This window comes from Drosophila takahashii, chromosome X (assembly GCF_030179915.1).
Source record: "Drosophila takahashii strain IR98-3 E-12201 chromosome X, DtakHiC1v2, whole genome shotgun sequence".
NCBI classification, from domain to species: Eukaryota; Metazoa; Arthropoda; class Insecta; order Diptera; family Drosophilidae; genus Drosophila; species Drosophila takahashii.
The window spans coordinates 4,150,650-4,170,481 of NC_091683.1; the positions used below are offsets into that span (position 1 = coordinate 4,150,650).

The window sequence follows — 19,832 nt, forward strand, 5'->3', positions numbered from 1 at the left end:
AATGTTTTTTTTAACGAGAACACAAGTAAGTCAATTAGTAATGCTTGATGTATAAAGATCAATTTGAATAAAAATTGACTACAAGATATACGATGTTAGTTTTTATACCCTTGTAGAGGGTATTATAATTTCAGTCAGATGTTTGCAACGCAGTGAAGGAGACGTTTCCGACCACATAAAGTATATATATTCTTGATCAGCACCAATAGCCGAGTCTATCTAGCCATGTCCGTCTGTCCGTCTGTCCGTCTGTCCGTCTGTCCGTCTGTCCGTTTCTATGCGAACTAGTCTCTCAGTTTTAAAGCTATCGCGATGAAACTTTCCCGAAGGTCTTCTTTCTATTGCAGGTAGTACATATGTCGGAGCCAGCCGGATCGGACCACTATATCTTAAGGCTCCCAATCAAATATAAGAAAATTCATTGTAACTTTGTAGGAAGTAGGCGTTTTGATTCTTGACTACTTAAAAACAAAATTGAAATAAATCGAAACGCTGAATCTGGAATCCCTGGAACTGCACCGAGTGAGTATTCTTTTATCTACAAGGGTATATAAGCTTCGGCTGGCCGAAGGTAGCTTCCTTTCTTGTTTTTTATGGAAAATACAGATTACAGTACAAATAGTGATCTCTTTAATCAACCGGAATCAGACTTTAGATTTTCCAATTAAGGGCGAAAGTTGAGAAATATTCAAATAAATTTAAAAACATTTTTGTTCGCGGATTTTTAAATACCATTAACCGTTATTCGTTACAAGCCCTCGCTTAGCCGTGTCAGGCCCCTCGCTTAGCGAGTACACCCACCTCCGCCTCGTTGCAACAAGCAATCATCGACTTTGTCCCAGCTCTAATTTTTGTTGTTGTGTCAGTAATGTGATGTGAATTACTCGTACTAAAATTGTAAATTCGAACCCCCGCATTGGAGTGCAAGTGCAATAATTGTGAGTAGCGTGCGAGTCGGCCGTCATTGAGTTTGTCGCTTTTGGTCCTGAATCGGGACATTTTCGCCTACTTTTCCACAGTTTACGATGCTGATTCGTAATTGTCTTCTTTTGTATACGTTGTGTACGCGCTGCTCTCTCGCTCTCTCCCCGCCCCCCCTCTTCCTTTCGCCGTTCATCTGTGTGGTGTGTGTCCAGTGTGTGTGTGTGTGCGTAAGTGAGAGTTTCGCGGTGGGAAAAATTAATTAAAGCAACTACAATTGTTTGCTATTTTGTCAAGTGACTACTGCTGGAAAAGCCAGGAGGAAAGACGGGCTCTAAGAAGATTAAACTTGAATTCTTTGTGCGCAGCTGCAGGTAATTGTCCACACACACAAACACACGCTCGCACTGAGAGCGAGATGCCGCGATGCTGGGAGTGTGCGCGCCAGAGCGGGATGGCTAGACGGATGCGGCAACAGTGTTTTTCTTTTCTGTTTCTGTTTCTGCAACAAAAATCTGAATTTCAGTTTTCCAAAAATTGTACGGTGTCTCTCTCTCTCCCGCTCCCGCTTCCGCCCCGCCCGTTTGTGTTGGTAATTGTACCGTTGCACATGCACTTGCAGTACTCTCTCTCCCACTCCCTCTCCCTCCTTTCTCTTTCGCTTCCTTCGTGTCTTGTCCTTCCAATAAACAATAGCCTTTGTTGTTGTTATCACTGGATCGTTCTCTCTCTCTCTCTGCCATTGTTGTTGTTGCTGTTGTGCAGCCCGGGGAATGTACAGGAAATCTGTTGCAGCTCCAATTTCGCTTCTGCGCTGCTCGAACTGCACTTGCATATCTGTGTGTGTGTGTGCGCCGGAAAAACTCAATTAAAGCCCAGTGGGGAATTTATTATTTCCATTTCCACTCCCATTGAGGCTGTGAGGCAGCCACAATTGCACTCCCACTCGAGGATAACAGCAACAAATTGGAGTGCACTGGCCAGAGCAACAACAAACGCCACAATCGCATCCACCCACGCGCTCTCCCGCTCTGGCTTTCCACTCTCTCTCTCTCTCTTTGGAGCGTTCCAGCTTTGCGGAGAGAGCTGCGCCGTTTCGTTTGCAGCGGCAGCAGCACTGAAGGCAGCGCTGCGGCAGAGCAGCCGCCGCAGTCAGGACGGAAAAAGGATTTGTTGCAGACTGACTTTCCCTACTTGCCGAAAATGTTGTATAAAAACTAGCCACATAAATAGAAATACGAAAACCAGGTAAAACCGCGAGCGTTGTGAAGTCAAAAAAATCGTGGAAAACTGTATGGCCAAAAATCGCATGGATTGATTTTTCCACCTAGCGCCGGCATAGGAAAATTCGGTTTTTCCTTTCTTTCATTTTTTTTTTTTTTTTGTCACACCGCAGCAGCCAATCTCTCGCTCTCGTTCGCTCTCTTGTTTTTGGACCCCCAATCCGTGGATGTATCCGTAACTGCGTAGTTGTAGCCCAAGGAAACCCACGACAAAGTCCTAGACTGGCGAAAAGTGTGCGAAAATGTGAAGGTCCTGCGATGCGGGACGGGGCAACTCTCCAACTTGAATCTTGCACAAGGTTATCTTGGATAATCGTCATCAGTTGCCGTGAAAAAGTGGCCAGAAATCCAGAGCAACCTCAAGAGATCCTTGAAAACAAGCTGTTATCTGTTAGCGTAAACGCATTAAAAACAGTGATAAAAGTAAAGGTTCTCTTATGAGATCATATCGTATATGATATATATCTAAAGTTCCTATAAGAAAGTGTCCGAATCGGAAATATAATAATCGGAAATAAATAAGAAAGTAGCGTGTCCTTAAAACACAAAGATATCCTTTCTTATCGATAGACCCAAGAAGAAACTATTAGTGATCTATACTAAAAGATCGTTACTTTAATCTTATCAATTAATCTATCCCTTAATCCTTAAAAATGTATATGATATCGTCTTATATAAATCAATTTGTGATGGATATATGTACTTTTCCAAGGTTACAACATTGTGTGACACTTTGATAAGCTTGGTTACGCTGTATGATAAATTTCCATAGGCAGGTTTGAAAATAGAGTCGGTGGTATCGCACCACCTTATCGATATGATAAGGTTTATGACCAAAAAGACCTGGAAAAACCGTTCTCCTAATAACTTGTGTCTCTCACAATTTGGCTACACTTGCTTACAGCCTTAATCCGTAGTTCTGTTTATATAATATTATAATAATATCGTATCATATCGCACAGGTACGTCAAGATGCGTCAGTTTAACATCTCGGTCATTGGACTATCCGGGACCGAAAAGGACCGCGGCCAGGTGGGCGTGGGCAAGTCATGCCTGTGCAACAGATTCATGCGCCCAATGGCCGACGACTACTTCATCGATCACATATCAGTGCTCAGCCAGAGCGACTTCAGTGGCCGGATCGTGAACAACGACCACTTTCTCTACTGGGGCGATGTTCGCAAGACGACGGAGGAGGGCGTCGAGTATCAGTTCAATATCATCGAGCAGACCGAATTCATGGACGACTCCACCTTCCAGGCCTTTAAGGTGGGCAAGATGGATCCGTACTCCAAGCGTTGCACAGCCACCAAGGTCTTTTCGGCGGAGAAACTAATGTATATATGCAAGAATCAGTTGGGCATCGAGAAGGAGTACGAACAGAAGGTGATGCCCGATGGCCGGCTGAGTATCGATGGCTTTGTCGTCGTCTTCGATGTGAGTCCCGTGCCCAATCGCAGTGTGGAGAAGCAGGTGGAATTTGTGCAGAACGTCATAGCCACCATATTGAAGAACAAGAAGCCGCTGGTGCTGGTGACCACGAAGAACGACGACGCCTACGAGCTGTACGTACGCGAGGCGGAGAAGATTAGCCAGCGCAAGGACTACAAGAGCACCGTTCAGCTGATCGAGACATCGGCCCACGAGAGCATCAACATCGATTTGGCCTTCCTCCTGCTCGCCCAGATGATCGACAAGGTTAAGAACCGGGTCAAGATCATCTCGTACCAGGAGTCGGCCAAGTCGCGCAAGGAGCTACTGGACACGCGTTCCGAGGCGGTTACGCGACTCATTCGCAACCAGATCACCGACTATCATGTGCTGTGGTCGCAGGGCTCCAAGATGCTGTCGCAGTATCGCGAATGGAACGAGTTCCTCAACATCTTTGGCCACGAGGCAGGCCAGAAGCTCTTTCGGCGGCATATGAAGAAGCTGCGCGACGATCATCTCAACAAGAAGCTGCATCAGTATTTGGACAAGTTCGCTTTGGCCCTGGAATACCTGCTGCCGGATATCGGGGCTTTGAATATCAGCGACGATGATGCGTGGGAGTGCGCCAGGAATTATCTGCAGAATCACATCGAATTCGAGCAGTACTTCTTCGAGTGCCCGCAGGCCTCGTGGACGGAGCTGGTGGACATGGACGAGGCGGAGGACGAGGCACGCATTCCGTTCGATGTGCTCGAGACCTCCGAGGCGGAGACAGTCTTCCGTAATTACTTGAATTCGGTGCAGCAGGACAAGAAGAAGATTGGGTGAGTCGAGTCTGGAATTTAGAATCTGTTCGTATGGCCACAAGGCCGTAAGACTGTCTGTCCGTATGACTGTCTGTTCGTATGTCCGTCTGTCCGTATGTCCGTCTGTCCGTATGTACGTATGTCCTTTTGTCCGTATGACTGTCTGTCCGTATGTCCGTATGAATGTCTGTTCATATGTACGAATGTCCGTATGTCCTTCTGTCCGCATGACCGTCTGTCCGTATGTACGTATGTCCTTCTGTCCGTATGACTGTCTGTTCATATGTACGAATGTCCGTATGTACGTATGACCTTCTGTCCGTATGACTGTCTGTTCATATGTACGAATGTCCGTATGACCGTCTGTTCGTATGTCCGTTTCCACGCAAACTAGACTCTCAGCTATCCAGACTCTGGATTGATTGCACTTAAGTGTTCTGAATAATAAGGAGTTATTGTACAACTTTATTAGTCTTTGTATTGCCTTGTTTAAGCCATTATAAAACCTCTTTCGTTTTCCCCACCAACAGATGGAAGCAGCAATTCAAGATGCTGCTCGAGGAGTCCGGCTTTGTGACGCCCGGCAAGCAATTGTCCGAGGTGCGAGTCCTTTTCATGGGCCGCGAATGCTTCGAGGCTCTGTCGGAGCACGACTGCCAGCAGATCTACGACATCCACCAGGACGACATCATCGAGAAGAGCAAGCAGAACTTTGTGGAGCTACTGCTGGAGCATGCCCAGTACTTTCTGCAGTTCAAGAACGTGGACAATATCACGCAGGAGGATGTCCGCCAGATCACGGATGTCATACAGGAGGATTCGCGCTACAAGATGTTGGATCGTTTGGACCAGGAGCGGCGGCTGATGCTCGTCCAGCATTTGCGCTTCATCCACTGCCCCATCCGGGATCACTGCCCCTTTTTCTACAACTGTGTCGATAGCCTGATCGAGGAGGTGCTGTCCGACAAGTCGGCCAGCAATCACAAGACGCCCAGCAACGTCGGCGGTTGGAAGACATCGGGCAGCGGCAGCGATCGCACGCTCAATCTGCTGATCGTTGGCTCCGAGCATCTGGCCAGCGATCTGCTCAACGACATACGCATCTGCACCGGGAGCAAGGGCGAGTACATCTACGAGAACCAGACGTATTATCTCAACTACCGAATCGCCAACGGCGACATGGAGGCCTTCAAGGCCATCGATGTCTATTCGAGTGGTAGGTTTGGATTTTGCACCTTATGGAATGAGTAATAATTGCACTTAATTGCCTTGTTGCTCACTATGCTACCAACATATAGTATTTAGCTAATTAACAGACTAACGATATTGTCTATATTGCCGACAAATGATATCATTTGGCTTACTCACAGCTTTTCAATTGTGAAATTACTAATCTCTGATTGATGATTGTTCTTAGGAGAATTAAATACCTGTTCTTTTTTTTAGTGTAACTCATATAATTTTACATTAATCAGCCAACTTAATGGCTATAAAACGTATAGTACCTGTTCTTTGGCAATAATATTAGTATCTGTAAATCTGTAAAAAAATGTATAATGTACAAATGTATTATTTTAAGAAATGTTCAAATCTTTTCATTGCTAATTCTTATTCAATTTATTATTTTTCAGGTCTCATTTGCGTGTACTCCAACCAGCAATCCTTTGAGACGCTCAAGGATAACTTGGAGCGCACGCTGCTCTGCAACTTGGAGCTGGAGGATAAGTTCGAGAACCTGCCCATCGTGCTCGTCTACCAGCCGCAGGATCTCAAGGAGAACGAGGTGGAGTACTTGCGCAACGAGGGCATGCGACTGTCGGAGATGCTGCACTGCGACTTCATCGATCATACGCAGAATCACCAGAAATATGTCTACGACATACTCAACATTGTCATCCTGTCACTGAAGCTGACCGAGATGAAGAGCTACGAGCCATATCCCTCCAATCACACCGATCTGCGGATCCTGTGCTGCATCTTCTGTGGCGATCAGTACGATATCGAGAACATTGTGCAGCCGCTGGTCGCCGAATCGACGCTGGTCAAGGCCAACGAGCACTCGATCATAATCGATGTCTTCATCGGCGACGCCAAGCGGCGGGTCGAGTTTATCCTGTCTTCATATCACGGCACTAGCCAGTACCGCGATGAGCTAATCCATGGCTACATTTACTTTTACTCCGCCAAGCGTCGATCTTCGTTGGCGAATCTAAGGTGAGTCTGGGGCTATTTGAATTTAAAATGAATATTGGAATAATTGTTGTATTTTTATTCTATATACTTTTAGCATCCTGGCAGCCCAGAATGCCAACATTCCATTGCAGATTATCGCGGTGACCGAGAGCGGGGGCGTAAATGCCTTTTTCAACAGCGATATTTGCCAGTTTTTGATCACCGAGGGCAATGCGGTGGCCGATCGCTTCAAGGGCAGCTTTATGACCTTCTCGGCGGATCAGTATGTCAAGTGTAAGTGAAGCTCTTGGTTTTAAATCGAAGATATTTTAAACTAAACTTAATTCTCTCTCCCCTGTAGTTGCGTTCTATAATCCATTCCTGAAGACCGCCTGGGACAACAAGTACGAGGTGGAGAACCTGCATGTGGAGGAGTCAATTACTTTGGATTCGGGCGAGGGCACGCTGGAGAACTCGGTTAACCAGATGCCACGCCCGCCGCCGCGCCACGAGAGCTACATGCTGTCCAATACGCTGGGAACCGATGGTTCCGGCAGTGAGAACTACGAAATGGCTCCTACCCGATCTCTCAACTCATTAAATGGTATGCCAATCGATTGGATATAATATAAAAATCCTTGCTATAATGCTTTCGATTTGCAGAAGAAAGAGATATATCATTAGATGAAATCTACGATGACAACGAAAAGCCCAAGCACCTGCATCAAAGTAAGTTCCATGCTGGCCACTGATCCCAAAGCGACCAAGCCAAAAAAAGAAAGCCCCACCTAAAAGCTAAACCAATACCAAACCCGAAAACAAAAAGATACCAAACTCATTCAGAATTCGTGCTCCATAGCCAATGAACTATATATATTATACATACCCATATACGATATATTTATCCATGTATGAATATTCATCCATTTTCATCATCCAGACCATCCATTAATTCATTCACCCATTCAGTCGAGATGATCTCGATTCATGCCATTCCATTTACCATTGCCATACCATATACTTCATATACTTATATGCGCCATATCTATATATAATACTCTATATATAATGATTATTATTAATTAACGATTAACCTTAACCATTTTTTATCGATTTATCTCTGTGTGTGTATTTGTTGTTGTCGTTTTGCCTATTGCAAATCAAATTATTTGCTCTCAAACAAACAAAATACTCAATCAAAAAAAAAAAAAAAACAAAACGAAAATATATAAGGATTCCAGATATTCCCTCCTCCAACAACTCCTCCAGAGCCAGCCCCTCCAGATCATCAGCTCATTACATGCACATATAAGAGTCAATTCGTTTCGGCTTCAGAATCAAGTTTGGAAGAAATAACATGTAATCTAACTATTTGAATATATTTCTCCTATATTCTCGTTTATATCTCTTATCTCTCTATCTGTCTCTCTCTATCTCGTTATTCATCTCTTAGAGTTTTTACTTTCTTTTCACTTATTTATATTTATTTACTTGGTTTCTTTGTTGTGATCACTCGAAAAACACCAACGAAACTTCACCACCTTCTCACTCCCAAAACCCTTTCTATCCCGCCTTTGATTCCTTTGATTTTTTGGGTAAAGCTGGCCGATATCCTTAACGAGAACGTTATTCCTAATTTTTCCACAATTTTTAAATTGTTTTAAAAATATATTCCTTAAATTAAAGAAAAGAGTGAAAAGTAAAATCTCTTGGGAAGCGAATAGACTCGAACTATGATGGATTGTTGTTGAAAACTGTGTAAATATTTTGTAATGAAGGTTTTAAGTATTGAATACAAGTAATTGCTACGTAATTTGTTGAAAGTATATTTGAGAAATATTTCTATTGAAAATTTTAAAACCAGTAAGTGGTGAAATTACAACCCAAATGAAAAGTGTAAATAATTCCTTATTTATTTCCATATGTATTATAAAAATCTTTCAGTCCCAAATTGGTTATATAAGGGAATTCCGAAAATATCTTTTAAAAACAATACCTTTAAGTCAAAAACTATTGTTTTTAAGTATTGGAAACTATTTCGGGAACAAAAAAAAGTCTCTGCAAGGATATCTCACCAGATCTATCCAGATGATCCGAAACAGTCAATCAAATTCGATCCACCACCTGAATGTTTCTACCCAAAAACTCCTCCCTTTTATATTTTCCTTCCTTTGCTGTGTTTTTTTCGTTATTTTCCGTTTACTCTTCAGTTTCGTGAGCCCGTACTGTCTGCCAGTAAAGCTGTATATGTATATATTCCATGTATCCATGGTCCCCGACCCACGACCCCAGCAAACCCCGCAAAAAAAAAACCAATCCAAAGCCCAAGATCGATGGGAATCGATTGTACAGATGTGTTCTTTCGTTCGTTTGCTGTTCCCCACGTTCTCCTTTTGCTTTGCTCTCTCTGCTTTTTTTTTTCTGTGTGGAATCCCTCGTCGCAGATCTTAACTCTATTTCAAATCTGATGAATCCCGTGTGTTTGCTCTCTCGTTTGTCTCGTTTCCCGACAAGCAGCCGATGTCAGCGGGTCCAAGGATTCACTGGCCACCCATGATGCAGGTTAATCTCACGATCCACTTACATTTTAGCCACTAGATTTAGCCCTTTTTGGTTATTGGTTAGAACTTGCAACCGAAGCACTGCCTGAAAATCAAATCAAATTAAATCAAATCCCCGGCACGAATCCCCTGAGTTTATTTTGCTGCTTGCCCAATGCATCTCCTCTAATTTTTTACGGTGTATCTTGTGTACGGTGCATATTGGTCACACGCATAACTTTGTGGAAATCAGCGAGTTAGGATTTATTTGACTTTTAAAATACATAACTTTTTATATAAATAATATTTATTATATATTTAATATTTGAGGGATTCAGCGAAACTTTATTTTATAACTACAACTACAAAAATGACTTTATATATATTAAAATGGCGCAAAAATATAGCTCATTTTAGACAAAACTTAATAAAAGCTTTCAGAAAACTGTTAAAAAAAATACTTGAATTGCAACTAAAACGTAAATAAAAATGTGTGGCTACTGCTCCATATAAAGTATTAAATAAATGAATAAAATTGTATATATATCACATTTAACTGATTTATAATGAATTAGTAATATGTATATACTATTTTTATGAGCAATAATATGCATCATGAAATTAGCTTAGACGCTAGATAACAGCTTATATACAAAACAAGTAATTAAATACCACATAAACATGACGCAATTAAGCTGAATTAATATTTAAAAGCTCTAATTTGTTTTAAGAAGTTGTGCGCAGACCGATGTAAACCGTTCCGCAATACCAGTTATTTGTTTGAGAAGAAGAAGTCGTCCCCCGAAGGGCACCTCCTCCTCCTCCGTTTGGGCTAATTGTGAATCTCCTCTTCTCTCTGTGGCTAAACATTTTTTAGAGTGGCTGGAGGATAAAAGCGACGGGCGGCGCAACATGAACAAGAACTCGATTTGGAACAACTTTAGCGGATCGACACATGCCTACACCACCGGCCGGCGGCACATTGACTCCAATCTGAACAAGATCCGCCCGAAGGGACCCAGCCAAACGCTGAAGGTGGGCGAGGCGCCCAGTCGCAATTGCCCGGCGATGAGCTCCTCCACCTTCACCCTGCCCACCCAGCAGCCGGGCAAGCTGAATATGAAGAATTTCCAGCTGGTCAGCGATGCGGTGGCCAAGATGAATTTCACCGGATCCGGTTCGGGATCGGGATCAGGCTCGGGATCCGGTAGCACCGGTTTGGGCTTGGGCCTGGGCACCGGCGGCAGTGGCAGCATGGCGGACTCGTATCTGGAGCCCTGCGACAAGGATGGCAAGCGATACGATCACGCCCAGTTGGATGGCGAGGATGAGGATTCCGAGGAGCTGGCCGAGTACGAGCAGATCTACGAAAACGAAGGTATTGGAACTAGGAACTAGGAAATTGAGAAACTAGGAAGAAAACCTGATTTCACTGGGATTTCACTTTCGCTTTAGGACTAACCCCTCTTCTCTCGCCCACTAACTCACCCGAATCACTCACCCTGCACAGATAACAAAAACGACAAAAAACCCACGAGAACTTGATGTTAACAGATCGAAATTATATATTATCGAGAGTTTTAAAGTTATAAACGGAATGAGATATTTAGGTTATATACAAAATATATTTTTTGCGGTTGTTTTGTGACGAACTTTGAATGAGTATTTAATTTGAATTCCTTAGAACTTTAGAGATATTAATAAAAAGTCTAGGTATAGTCAGCGATAACTATGATAACTAACTTAAAATAACAAAAATAGTTCATATTAAGTGAATAATTGTTCATTCATTTATATTGTTTTTCTTGAATTTATTTCCTTGTGTTGTCAACAACAAGATATATTTATTTAAATGGTTCTTTAAAATCTAAAAACATTTGAAATGCCATGTTAAGATCAAGTTCCTTTTGAAGTAGGACAAGAAATCATTGAATCTCGACGAAAGCATTGTCTTCTGTGTCCCCCCAAGCACCACTTTTCACACCGCGCCACCGCTATAATCTATAATCCAGCCCCTGATCGGGAACCCACGTTCTCATATATTTCTACCACTTTTCCCTATTCAGACTGCACCGAATCCGACAGCTGTGCCAGTTCCACGGAGCGACGGGTGCGCCAGCAGAACGCCTACTACAAGGCCAACAGCAAGAAGCCGGTGGCCGCCAAGAAGCAGAAGAAGAAGAAGGTGGCCATTCCGGTGCAGACGCCGCGTGTTCCTCCGTTCGGCTCATATGTGAGTCCGCCGGAAATTCCGCTGCACTACCAGCGAATGGTCGTTGGCGGCGGGGGCGGAGGCGGCGGCGGGCCAGGTGAGAAAAGTATGTGTCGTGTTATGTGTTTTTATTTAGTAATACTTTTCCTGGGTTCTCGGTATCTATCTGTATCTATTCCAAATTTTATGTAACCCCAAGTTCTTTGAGAAAGCTGTAAACGGTGCAACGGCTGCAGGTTGTTTCTAATATGTTGCCGCTGCATCGTTTACAACTAAATTGTGAGATAACTTTTTCCTTTCTAAATTGTAAAATATCCTATAAATGTTGTAAACTATGATGTATACTTTTATGTAATTTATTTATGTAATAATTTATGTAATTATCGTTTGAGAAAGCTGTAAACGTTGCAGCGGCTGCAGGTTGCTTCTAATATTATTCCATGCTACCGCTGCATCGTATACAACTAAATTGAAAGATATCCCTTGCTAAATTGTTAAATATTCCATAAATGTTTTAAAATATTATCTATATATTAATGTTACTTATCATCATTTGAGAAAGCTGTAAACGGTGCAGCGGCTTCTTGTCTGTTGAGGTTGCCGCTGTATCGTTTACAGCTAGCTTTATTTTATTTTTTTCTTAGAATCTTATTCCTTGCAAAAATTAAATTTTTCTTTATAAATTTTAAATACTAAAATGTATCCTAATTATACATGTCCATTAGAACCAACAATTCCCCTGCTAATTTGTTGTATTTTCTTTGAATTTCCTCAGAGAAACCCGAACCTTGCGTTCCCGATTTCATGAAGAGCGACAAATCGCCTGAGGTGAGTTCTATATTTCTTTTGACTTCTGAACTCAACTGACATATCATAATCCATTGCAGTATTCCATGGTGCCAGAGCTGGCGGCTGCTGGGATCTTCGGTGCGGAGAATATACCCGAATATAGCGCCAAGTGCTTGAAGGAATACGAGAAGTTGGAGAAGCTAGAGAAGCGGCGCATCAAGGAGGAGACGGCCAGGTTGCGCAAGCTCCAGGAGAAGGAGAAGGAGCAGGAGAAGAAGCTCAAGCGCAAGCTGAAGCAAAACTCCAAGGGTCTCGTTGAATCGGCGGAGGCGCAGTTTGGCAAGCTGATGATTAGCTCCGAGCAGGGTGAGATCCCCATTTTCCTCAACAAGTGCGTGGAATTTATCGAGAAGGAGGGCCTGGATTCCGAGGGCATTTATCGAGTGCCCGGCAGCAGGGCGCATGTCGACATGCTATTCCAACGATTCGAAGATGGTAGGTATTAATTATTAAGGATATAAGAATATTGCTAATATTTTAAAACCCGTTTAGATACCAACACCGAGATTGATGCGCTGGACATTCCCGTTAACGCAGTGGCCACGGCACTCAAGGACTTTTTCTCCAAGCGCCTGCCGCCGCTGTTCAGCAAGGATATCATCAAGGAGCTGGAGGAGATTGCCGGTATATAGCAGCCTATAAATACTCCCATCAATCCTATATATTTAACTTCCTTCCTTTTTTGGCAGGTTCCCGTGGCGTGGGCAATTCCAAACTGAATGTGGAGGTCAAAACGGACCGGAGTTGCCGCTTGATAGCTTTAAAATCGCTGCTCCAAAAGCTGCCGCCCATCAACTTTGCCATACTCAAATACATATTCCAGCACTTTGTGCAGTAAGTTGGGGGGAATTTGAATTTATAATTGCCAAATTCGATTCTAATATATATATTTATTACCCTTAGCGTCTCGGACAACTCGAAGCTAAATAGCATGGACAGCAAGAACCTGGCCATCTGCTGGTGGCCCACACTCATTCCCATCGACTTCACCGACATGGGCCACTTCGAGCAGCTGCGTCCGTATCTGGAGGACATTGTCCAGACAATGATCGACCAGTTCCCGTATCTGTTCTGCGGCAAGGATGCTTTTGTCATGGTCTAGGCCTAGATCCCCGCCAGATCATGGCGCACTTGGACTTTCACTTGACCGCCGGACGCGAAGCCAAAACGAGATAGTTAGATTCAATGTGCGAGTGTATGAATGTGGGCGCCATCCAGTGCCATGTGTGCTTTGTGTTTTCTGGGTGATCAAGATGTAAGGAGTAATAGCCATAGGAAGGAAAGAAGGAGGGAAGAAAGGAAGGAAAGGAAGGTTAGCAGGAGGCAGCCCATCGATCGATCGATTCATTCAAATGAGGATCAGCAGCCAGGCATATACATATTTATAATAGTATATAATATATACTTGGGTCTATTGTGTGCGATTTGTGTGATTGTGCGTGCGTGCGTGTGCGTATGTGAGAACAGAACTTGGCTAAGTAGGGTATATTTATTTTTTATATATACAATATATATTTTGTATCGATGGCTTTGTTGTGTTTCCGTGATATATGTAAACGCGTCAAGTATTCTCTCTCTGTGTGTGGTGCGTCCTTTAGTCGTTGAATCCATTGAGTGAGACCTCCCCTCGCCGCCCCCCAGACCCCACCCCCAAAAAAGTCTTCTAACTCCAAGCTCCATCTAAACTCCTCCCATCAACAAAACGAACAAAGGGGCGGGGCGGGGGCGCCAACGACAACGCACAAAAAATATAAAAAACAAAAAATATAAAAACCAAGATATAGATGAAGGCATGGGGAGATATCTAAAATCTAGTACGAAGATGGTTAAATAAAATTTACTGTGTATCTGTGTATGTTATAAATGTAATTGTAATTGTATGTTAAAAATAATGCGCGATCAGCAAACAAATTTCCATATAAACACAATAGCGATAATGCTAGATATATAATATATATTTAAATACCACTAAATGTCTGTGTGTCTAGAATAGGAGAAAGTATGTAGTAGAGGACGAAGAGGAGGAGGAGGAGGCTTTTGGGAGAAAGGACAACCGAAAAAACAAAAACAAAACAACCCATAAGAACAACCGAGCAAAATCTAATTTTCGAGCTAAACTAAATGTGCATCTCAGTGTGTGTGTCTGTATATGTATGTTTGTCATCCAACTAGATATACACTATATAATTATATAGCTACCATATAAGCAAAAAATGATAATTACTACGAAACGGCAAAGGAAATCTCCCATAAAAAATATGAAAAAAAAAACCAAGAAAAACGAAGAAAATAAAACTCAAATTTCCCCCCACACTCGAATCTCCACTGATTGTCTAATTGATATTTGCATTAGCCAGGCATATAATCCTTAATGTAATACTCTCTCTATCTGTCTCTCTGAAAAACGAAAACGATAACGAAAAAAACCAAAATGTGTGTGTGTACTGTATCAAATTAGCGAAACAACAAATTATACAATTTCTACCCATGTACGCATATATTTTAACTAAACAAAAAAGAAAGCGAGGATCAGATCAGATATTCAGAAATAAACAAAAGGTAAGGCAGCAGAAAATAATAATATTTGACAACAGGCAGAGGCAAATAAGTAAAAAATTGTAGACAACATACGCCTAAGTGTTATTCCTTGTAATTGAGCATTAATTTTTTATATAAAACCGAAACTTAATTATGTAATTGTGTGTATCTTGTGTCTGAAACGGACCTCAAACTTAAAGGAAGTAAAAAATAACGCGATTTCTGTTGCCAACAAAAAACAGAAGGCAGAAAAATAAGCACTCAAAGTAAAATTAAAACAAAAAAAAAAAGATAAAAACCAATAACGAGAGAAAAAGAAAAGAAAAACTTAACCATTATATAGTATAATTTGTATAGATGTGTGTCTATTGCATTATTTGTACACGTACATATATATACCGTCTATATATTACCGTATATATGTGTATGCATTTATTTATATACGCTAAACTGAAAAGAAAAAAAGAAAAACCAAGCAAATATGTCTAAACGAAACGAACAAAAAAATGCAAAACAAAACGAACAAAAAAATTGTAATTGACGTGATGTGTAATGATATTTTTAAAAGCAAATTTTATGCCACGCCCATGCCAAGCAGCCACGCCCCCTTTTTAACAAAAAGGGCGATTTCCCCCCCCTCTTCCCGCGCGGAACGCAGCCACTTTCCCCCCGTCCCGCTCGCCCAGTAATTCCAAATCTCACTCCCACGCTCTCCAGATCACGGATCCCATGGATCCATACATAAATCCTCCAGGTCAGAGATGGTCAGTTGCTCCTGGACTCCATCCAATGGGCTGGTAGCGATGTGGAGGCGCCTCAACCAAGAGACGAGAGAGAAAATAATACGAAATCAAATCAAAGAAAAACAAAAATAAATTTGTGGGCATTTTCCAAATATTTGTGAAGCATTTGGAAAGCGACTTTTTACTGGGGGTTTGGTTCTCAGGAATTAAGTGGTAACATGAATCTAATGATGGGAATCATTAGTTTAGGTTGTTAGCTGTCCAAAACAGTCGGACTTTTAGCTGTGAGCCTTGATTTGTCCAAATTACGACCGAAAAACCACAAAAAAGGTTATTTTCGTCGAAAATTCGAATGCATATTTTCCACCCTTAAATATCAGTATTTTGGCCATAATAATGGAAATAATGGTCCAAATATGGAATGTCATACCTCGTTGAACTCGTTATTTAATTCCCAATCGATTGGCATTTCAACCTGGAAATTTTTAATTTTTGCCATTTTTCGAAAAAATTATGATGGTACCCCTTACAAAAAAAGCGAAAATTGGGTCAAAATTTAATTTTCTCAAATCAGTCGCTAATCGCACTGATATTAATTATAAGGTTGTAAGCTGCTCAAAACAGTGCGCCTTTTTGATTTGGGACCATTTTTGTCCAAGTTACAGCAAAAAATCTACAATAAAAATCAAATTTTAACCAAAAATCATGATCCTGATTTTTCACCCAAAAAAATTGGTATTTACGATCATAAAAATGGAAATAATGATCCAAATATGGTGTGTCATACCTTGTTGAACTCGTTATTAAATTCCCAATCGATTTGCATTTAAACCTGAAAATTTTTAATTTTTCAAATTTTTTGCAAAAAGTTTTGATGTAACCCCTTATCAAAAAAGCGAAAATTGATCAAAAAATAAATTTCCGTGAAAGTGATGGGGATCGTTAGTTCAGGTCGTTAGCTGCTCAAAACAGTCATTCCTTTAGCTGTGAGCCTTGATTTGTCCAAATTATGACCGAAAAACCACAAAAAAAGGTTGTTTTCGTCGAAAATTTTAATCCATATTTTCCACCCTAAAATATGAGCATTTTGGCCATAACATTGGAAATAATGGTGCAAATACGGAATGTCATACCTCGTTGAACTCGTTATTTAATTCCCAATCGATTGGCATTCAAACCTAGAAATTTTTAAATTTTGCAATTTTTCGCAAAAAATCGTGATGTTACCCCTTATCAAAAAAGCGAAAATTGATCAAAAAATAAATTTTCCTGAAAGTGATGGGGATCGTTAGTTTAGGTCGTTAGCTGCTCAAAACAGGCATTCTTTTAGCTGTGGGCCTTGATTTGACCAAATAACGACTGAAAAACCACAAAAAAAGATTATTTTTGCATAAAATTTGAAGCCCTACGTTCACAGTTGCTTTCGGTTTAACCAATCAATACAAAATCAATAATTTAAGTAACAATAACAACACATTTCTATTACATTACTCATTATTATTTAAAAAATAATTGGCATTAATTTATTCACACAGTCGAGCCCCTTACTTAGCTACCCAAAAGACTGGCCGCAATGGCCTCCGTGTCCATCAGAGTCATCTTATTCGTTAGCTTGGACTTTTTGTAGGCGGGCTCATCATCGGAGTCGTCTTCATCGTCGTCCGTTTTCCCATCATCGTCGGTGGCATCGCCTGATTCCGATTCAGGCTGTGAATGCGCAACTGCACTTCGATCCTTATTTTTGTAGATCTTGTCGGGATCGGGGAGCCAGGAGAGGTCCACCGAATGGTCACTGTCGCTGTCAGCATCTTCGGGATTTTCAGCAGCAGCCTCCTCCTCCTCCTCCTCGTCACTTCCCTTGGCTTCCTCCGTTTTCTTGCGCAGCTTGTCGCGCTGCAGTTTGTGTCGCTTTTTGACCAGCTCCCTAAATCGCTGCTTGTCGTACTGATCCTCCTCGGTCAGCAGTGCCTTCGATAGCACCAGATTGATGCCTCCATCGTCGTCGTCGTTCTGGTCCTGATTCTCTGTGCGGTTTCTGGCACTCAGTGCCTTCATTTGACTGCGATCATCGGCCAGCGTTTCGCCCTCTTCGTCGAACTTGAGCTTCGAGTTGACCTGCAGGTTCTTCTTCAGCGCCTTCTTGGCCAGCGAGGCCTTGGTGACCAGCTTCTCGCGCTTGGGCACCACCAGTGGGTCCTCGTCCTCCTCCTTTTTCTCGTCGATCTCCTCCAGCTGCACTGGCTCCCCTTCGACATCGTGATCCCTGCGCTTCACCTTGATAAAGTCCTCGTCATCGCTGTCATCTGTATCCTCGTCGGAGCCGCCGCCAAAGCTCTGTTGTTTGGTCAGCTTGCTGAGAACGGGAACGGGATTTTCAACGCCCTTTTCGCTTTCCTTCTGCTGCTGCAGCTGCTTCTGCCGCCAGAGGAACTTTTCGAGGAAGGGAACGCGCGGCGTGACCGCCAAACCGAGCGACTGAGCAAAGGCATCCAGATCGAGGTTAAAAACATTGAACAATCGCTTGTTGCGCTGCAGGAACACCGACTTGATGTACGAGACAAAGGCACGCTGGGCGGTGGCCCGCAGCTCGGGAAATTGGGCCAGGAAGGCCTCGATTTTGACGCGCGGCGAGAAAAGTTTCTTCGGATCGATTTGCACGCAACGTATGTTGATATTCAGCTGATCCTTGAGGGCGCCAATCATGTATTCCTCCTCGCTGGGCGTCAGAACCAAAAGACACTCGCCACGCGTCTTGTTGCGCGCCGAACGACCCGCTCGATGGATATACTGTGAGACATCCTCGGGGCAATCCAACTGCACCACCCAATTGACGGCCGGAAAGTCGAGGCCACGCGAAGCGACATCCGTGGAGAACATGACCACGTGGCTCTTGCGCAGAAAATCCTCGTAGATGGCGATGCGACGATCCTGATGGAGGGTGCCATACAAAGCCAACAGCGGGCTGCCGGGACGCAATTTGCAGAAGATCTCGTAGAGATACTTGGCCTGCTTGCAGCTGGAAACGAACACAATGATCTTCTGCTTCAGATGGTTCTTGATGAACGACCACAGCATGGTGATCTTGTCCTCCAGGTTGAGCACTACATAGCTCTGCTGCAGCAGCTCGGGGAGGGCCAAAATAGCTCCGTTGGGCGTCGCTTTGGAAGTGGAAGCTTCTCCTTCGCTAGGCGTCGTTGCTCCGTAGCCCACATAGACCGGTTCTTTAAGATTAAGCCGCGCCAAATCCTGCACCGTATTCGTTTGCGTGGCCGAGAAGAGCAGCGTTTGCCGCACGGGCGGGAAATTCTCAATTATCGAGTTCAAGGTCTTCTGGAAGCCCATGTCCAAACACCGATCGGCCTCGTCCAGAACCAGCACCTCCATGGTGCTCGTGTTGAACAGCGGATTCTCGTCCATGTGCTGCAGCAGGCGGCCGGGTGTGCAAATGAGTATGTTGCACTGATCCATGCGCGTTCGCTCGAATTTCAGGTTCTTGCCGCCAATAATTAAGCCGGCGGAGAAGTCGTGGTGCTTGCCCACCTTCTTTAGCGTCTCGAAGATCTGGTAGGCCAGCTCGCGGGTGGGCGAGATGATGATGGCGCCCACGCCATCGCTGCGCGACCATTTGTTTACAAACAGGTGCTCCAAAACCTGTAAAAAAATAGGATAATTAAGCTATTTTCGGGTATTCCTAAAGGGCAAACTTACGGGTATGAGAAAGGCCAGTGTCTTGCCGCTGCCCGTGACCGCCGCACCCAGCACATCCTTGCCCAGCAGGGCGGGTCCAATGCTGTCGCGCTGCACCTGCGTGGGATGCAGGAACTTGGATTCGGAAAGCGCTTTTAGCGTCTTCTTGGACAGCGGAAACTGGGCGAACTTCTTGATCGACGGCGCATCGATCTCCGCGTACTTGGCCTGCAGCTCCCGGATCTCCGCATCGGTGGCGGCCACTTTGGACTTGTTGAACTCCTGGCGCGGACGCTTCAGTTTGTTGGCGCCGCCACCACCGGGTGCTCCCTTGGCTCTGCCCGCTCCCGGCTTGAAGCGCGGACCCGGCTTGCCCGGTCCCTTGGGTTTCTGGCGCTGCATTCCCTCTGTTTGCTGGACAAGCTGGACAAGATTCCGATTGCGAATCGCACGCGGTTGCTATTAGAGATGGAACGAGTTCCGATTCGGGGACTATCGATTTTCTGCCACCACTAGGTTTGAAAACAGTGTTGGAAAGTGTCAGACCAGATGGAAGACTTTCTAAAATAAAGTAAAATTCTATTTTTTAACTAATTAACTAAAAGAAAATAAGCTAATTAATTACTCTTGTAAACTAAATGAAATAAGTA

At 43.3% G+C, this 19,832-nt stretch overlaps 2 protein-coding genes across 7 annotated transcripts; one reads left to right on the forward strand and one right to left on the reverse strand.

Moving 5' to 3' along the window:
• The first annotated feature begins 843 nt into the window (after positions 1-843).
• Positions 844-15,660, forward strand: RhoGAPp190 (Rho GTPase-activating protein 190). Of its 6 annotated transcripts, none has more exons than XM_070218534.1 (16): positions 844-938; positions 3,167-4,459; positions 4,972-5,657; positions 6,073-6,655; positions 6,729-6,907; positions 6,975-7,217; positions 7,277-7,342; positions 7,847-7,972; positions 9,131-9,175; positions 10,031-10,531; positions 11,220-11,471; positions 12,141-12,193; positions 12,253-12,649; positions 12,707-12,838; positions 12,904-13,048; positions 13,118-15,660. In XM_070218534.1, the coding sequence occupies exons 2-16, from the start codon at positions 3,177-3,179 to the stop codon at positions 13,314-13,316; spliced, it is 4,890 nt and encodes a 1,629-aa protein (XP_070074635.1). In that variant the 5' UTR covers positions 844-938; positions 3,167-3,176; the 3' UTR covers positions 13,317-15,660. The 6 variants fall into 6 exon arrangements, with proteins under 6 accessions (XP_070074635.1, XP_070074631.1, XP_070074632.1 ...); XM_070218530.1 differs by lacking the exon at positions 844-938 and adding an exon at positions 2,153-2,169; XM_070218531.1 differs by lacking the exon at positions 844-938 and adding an exon at positions 2,153-2,169 and having other exon boundaries at positions 11,220-11,462.
• Positions 15,661-16,989: 1,329 nt separating this feature from the next.
• Positions 16,990-19,711, reverse strand: LOC108056717 (probable ATP-dependent RNA helicase DDX10). Its single transcript, XM_017140645.3, has 2 exons — positions 19,204-19,711; positions 16,990-19,146 (listed from the first exon to the last, which is right to left on the reverse strand). Exons 1-2 carry the CDS (start codon positions 19,582-19,584, stop codon positions 17,044-17,046), a joined length of 2,484 nt encoding a protein of 827 aa, XP_016996134.2. The 5' UTR covers positions 19,585-19,711; the 3' UTR covers positions 16,990-17,043.
• Between the last annotated feature and the right edge of the window lie 121 nt (positions 19,712-19,832).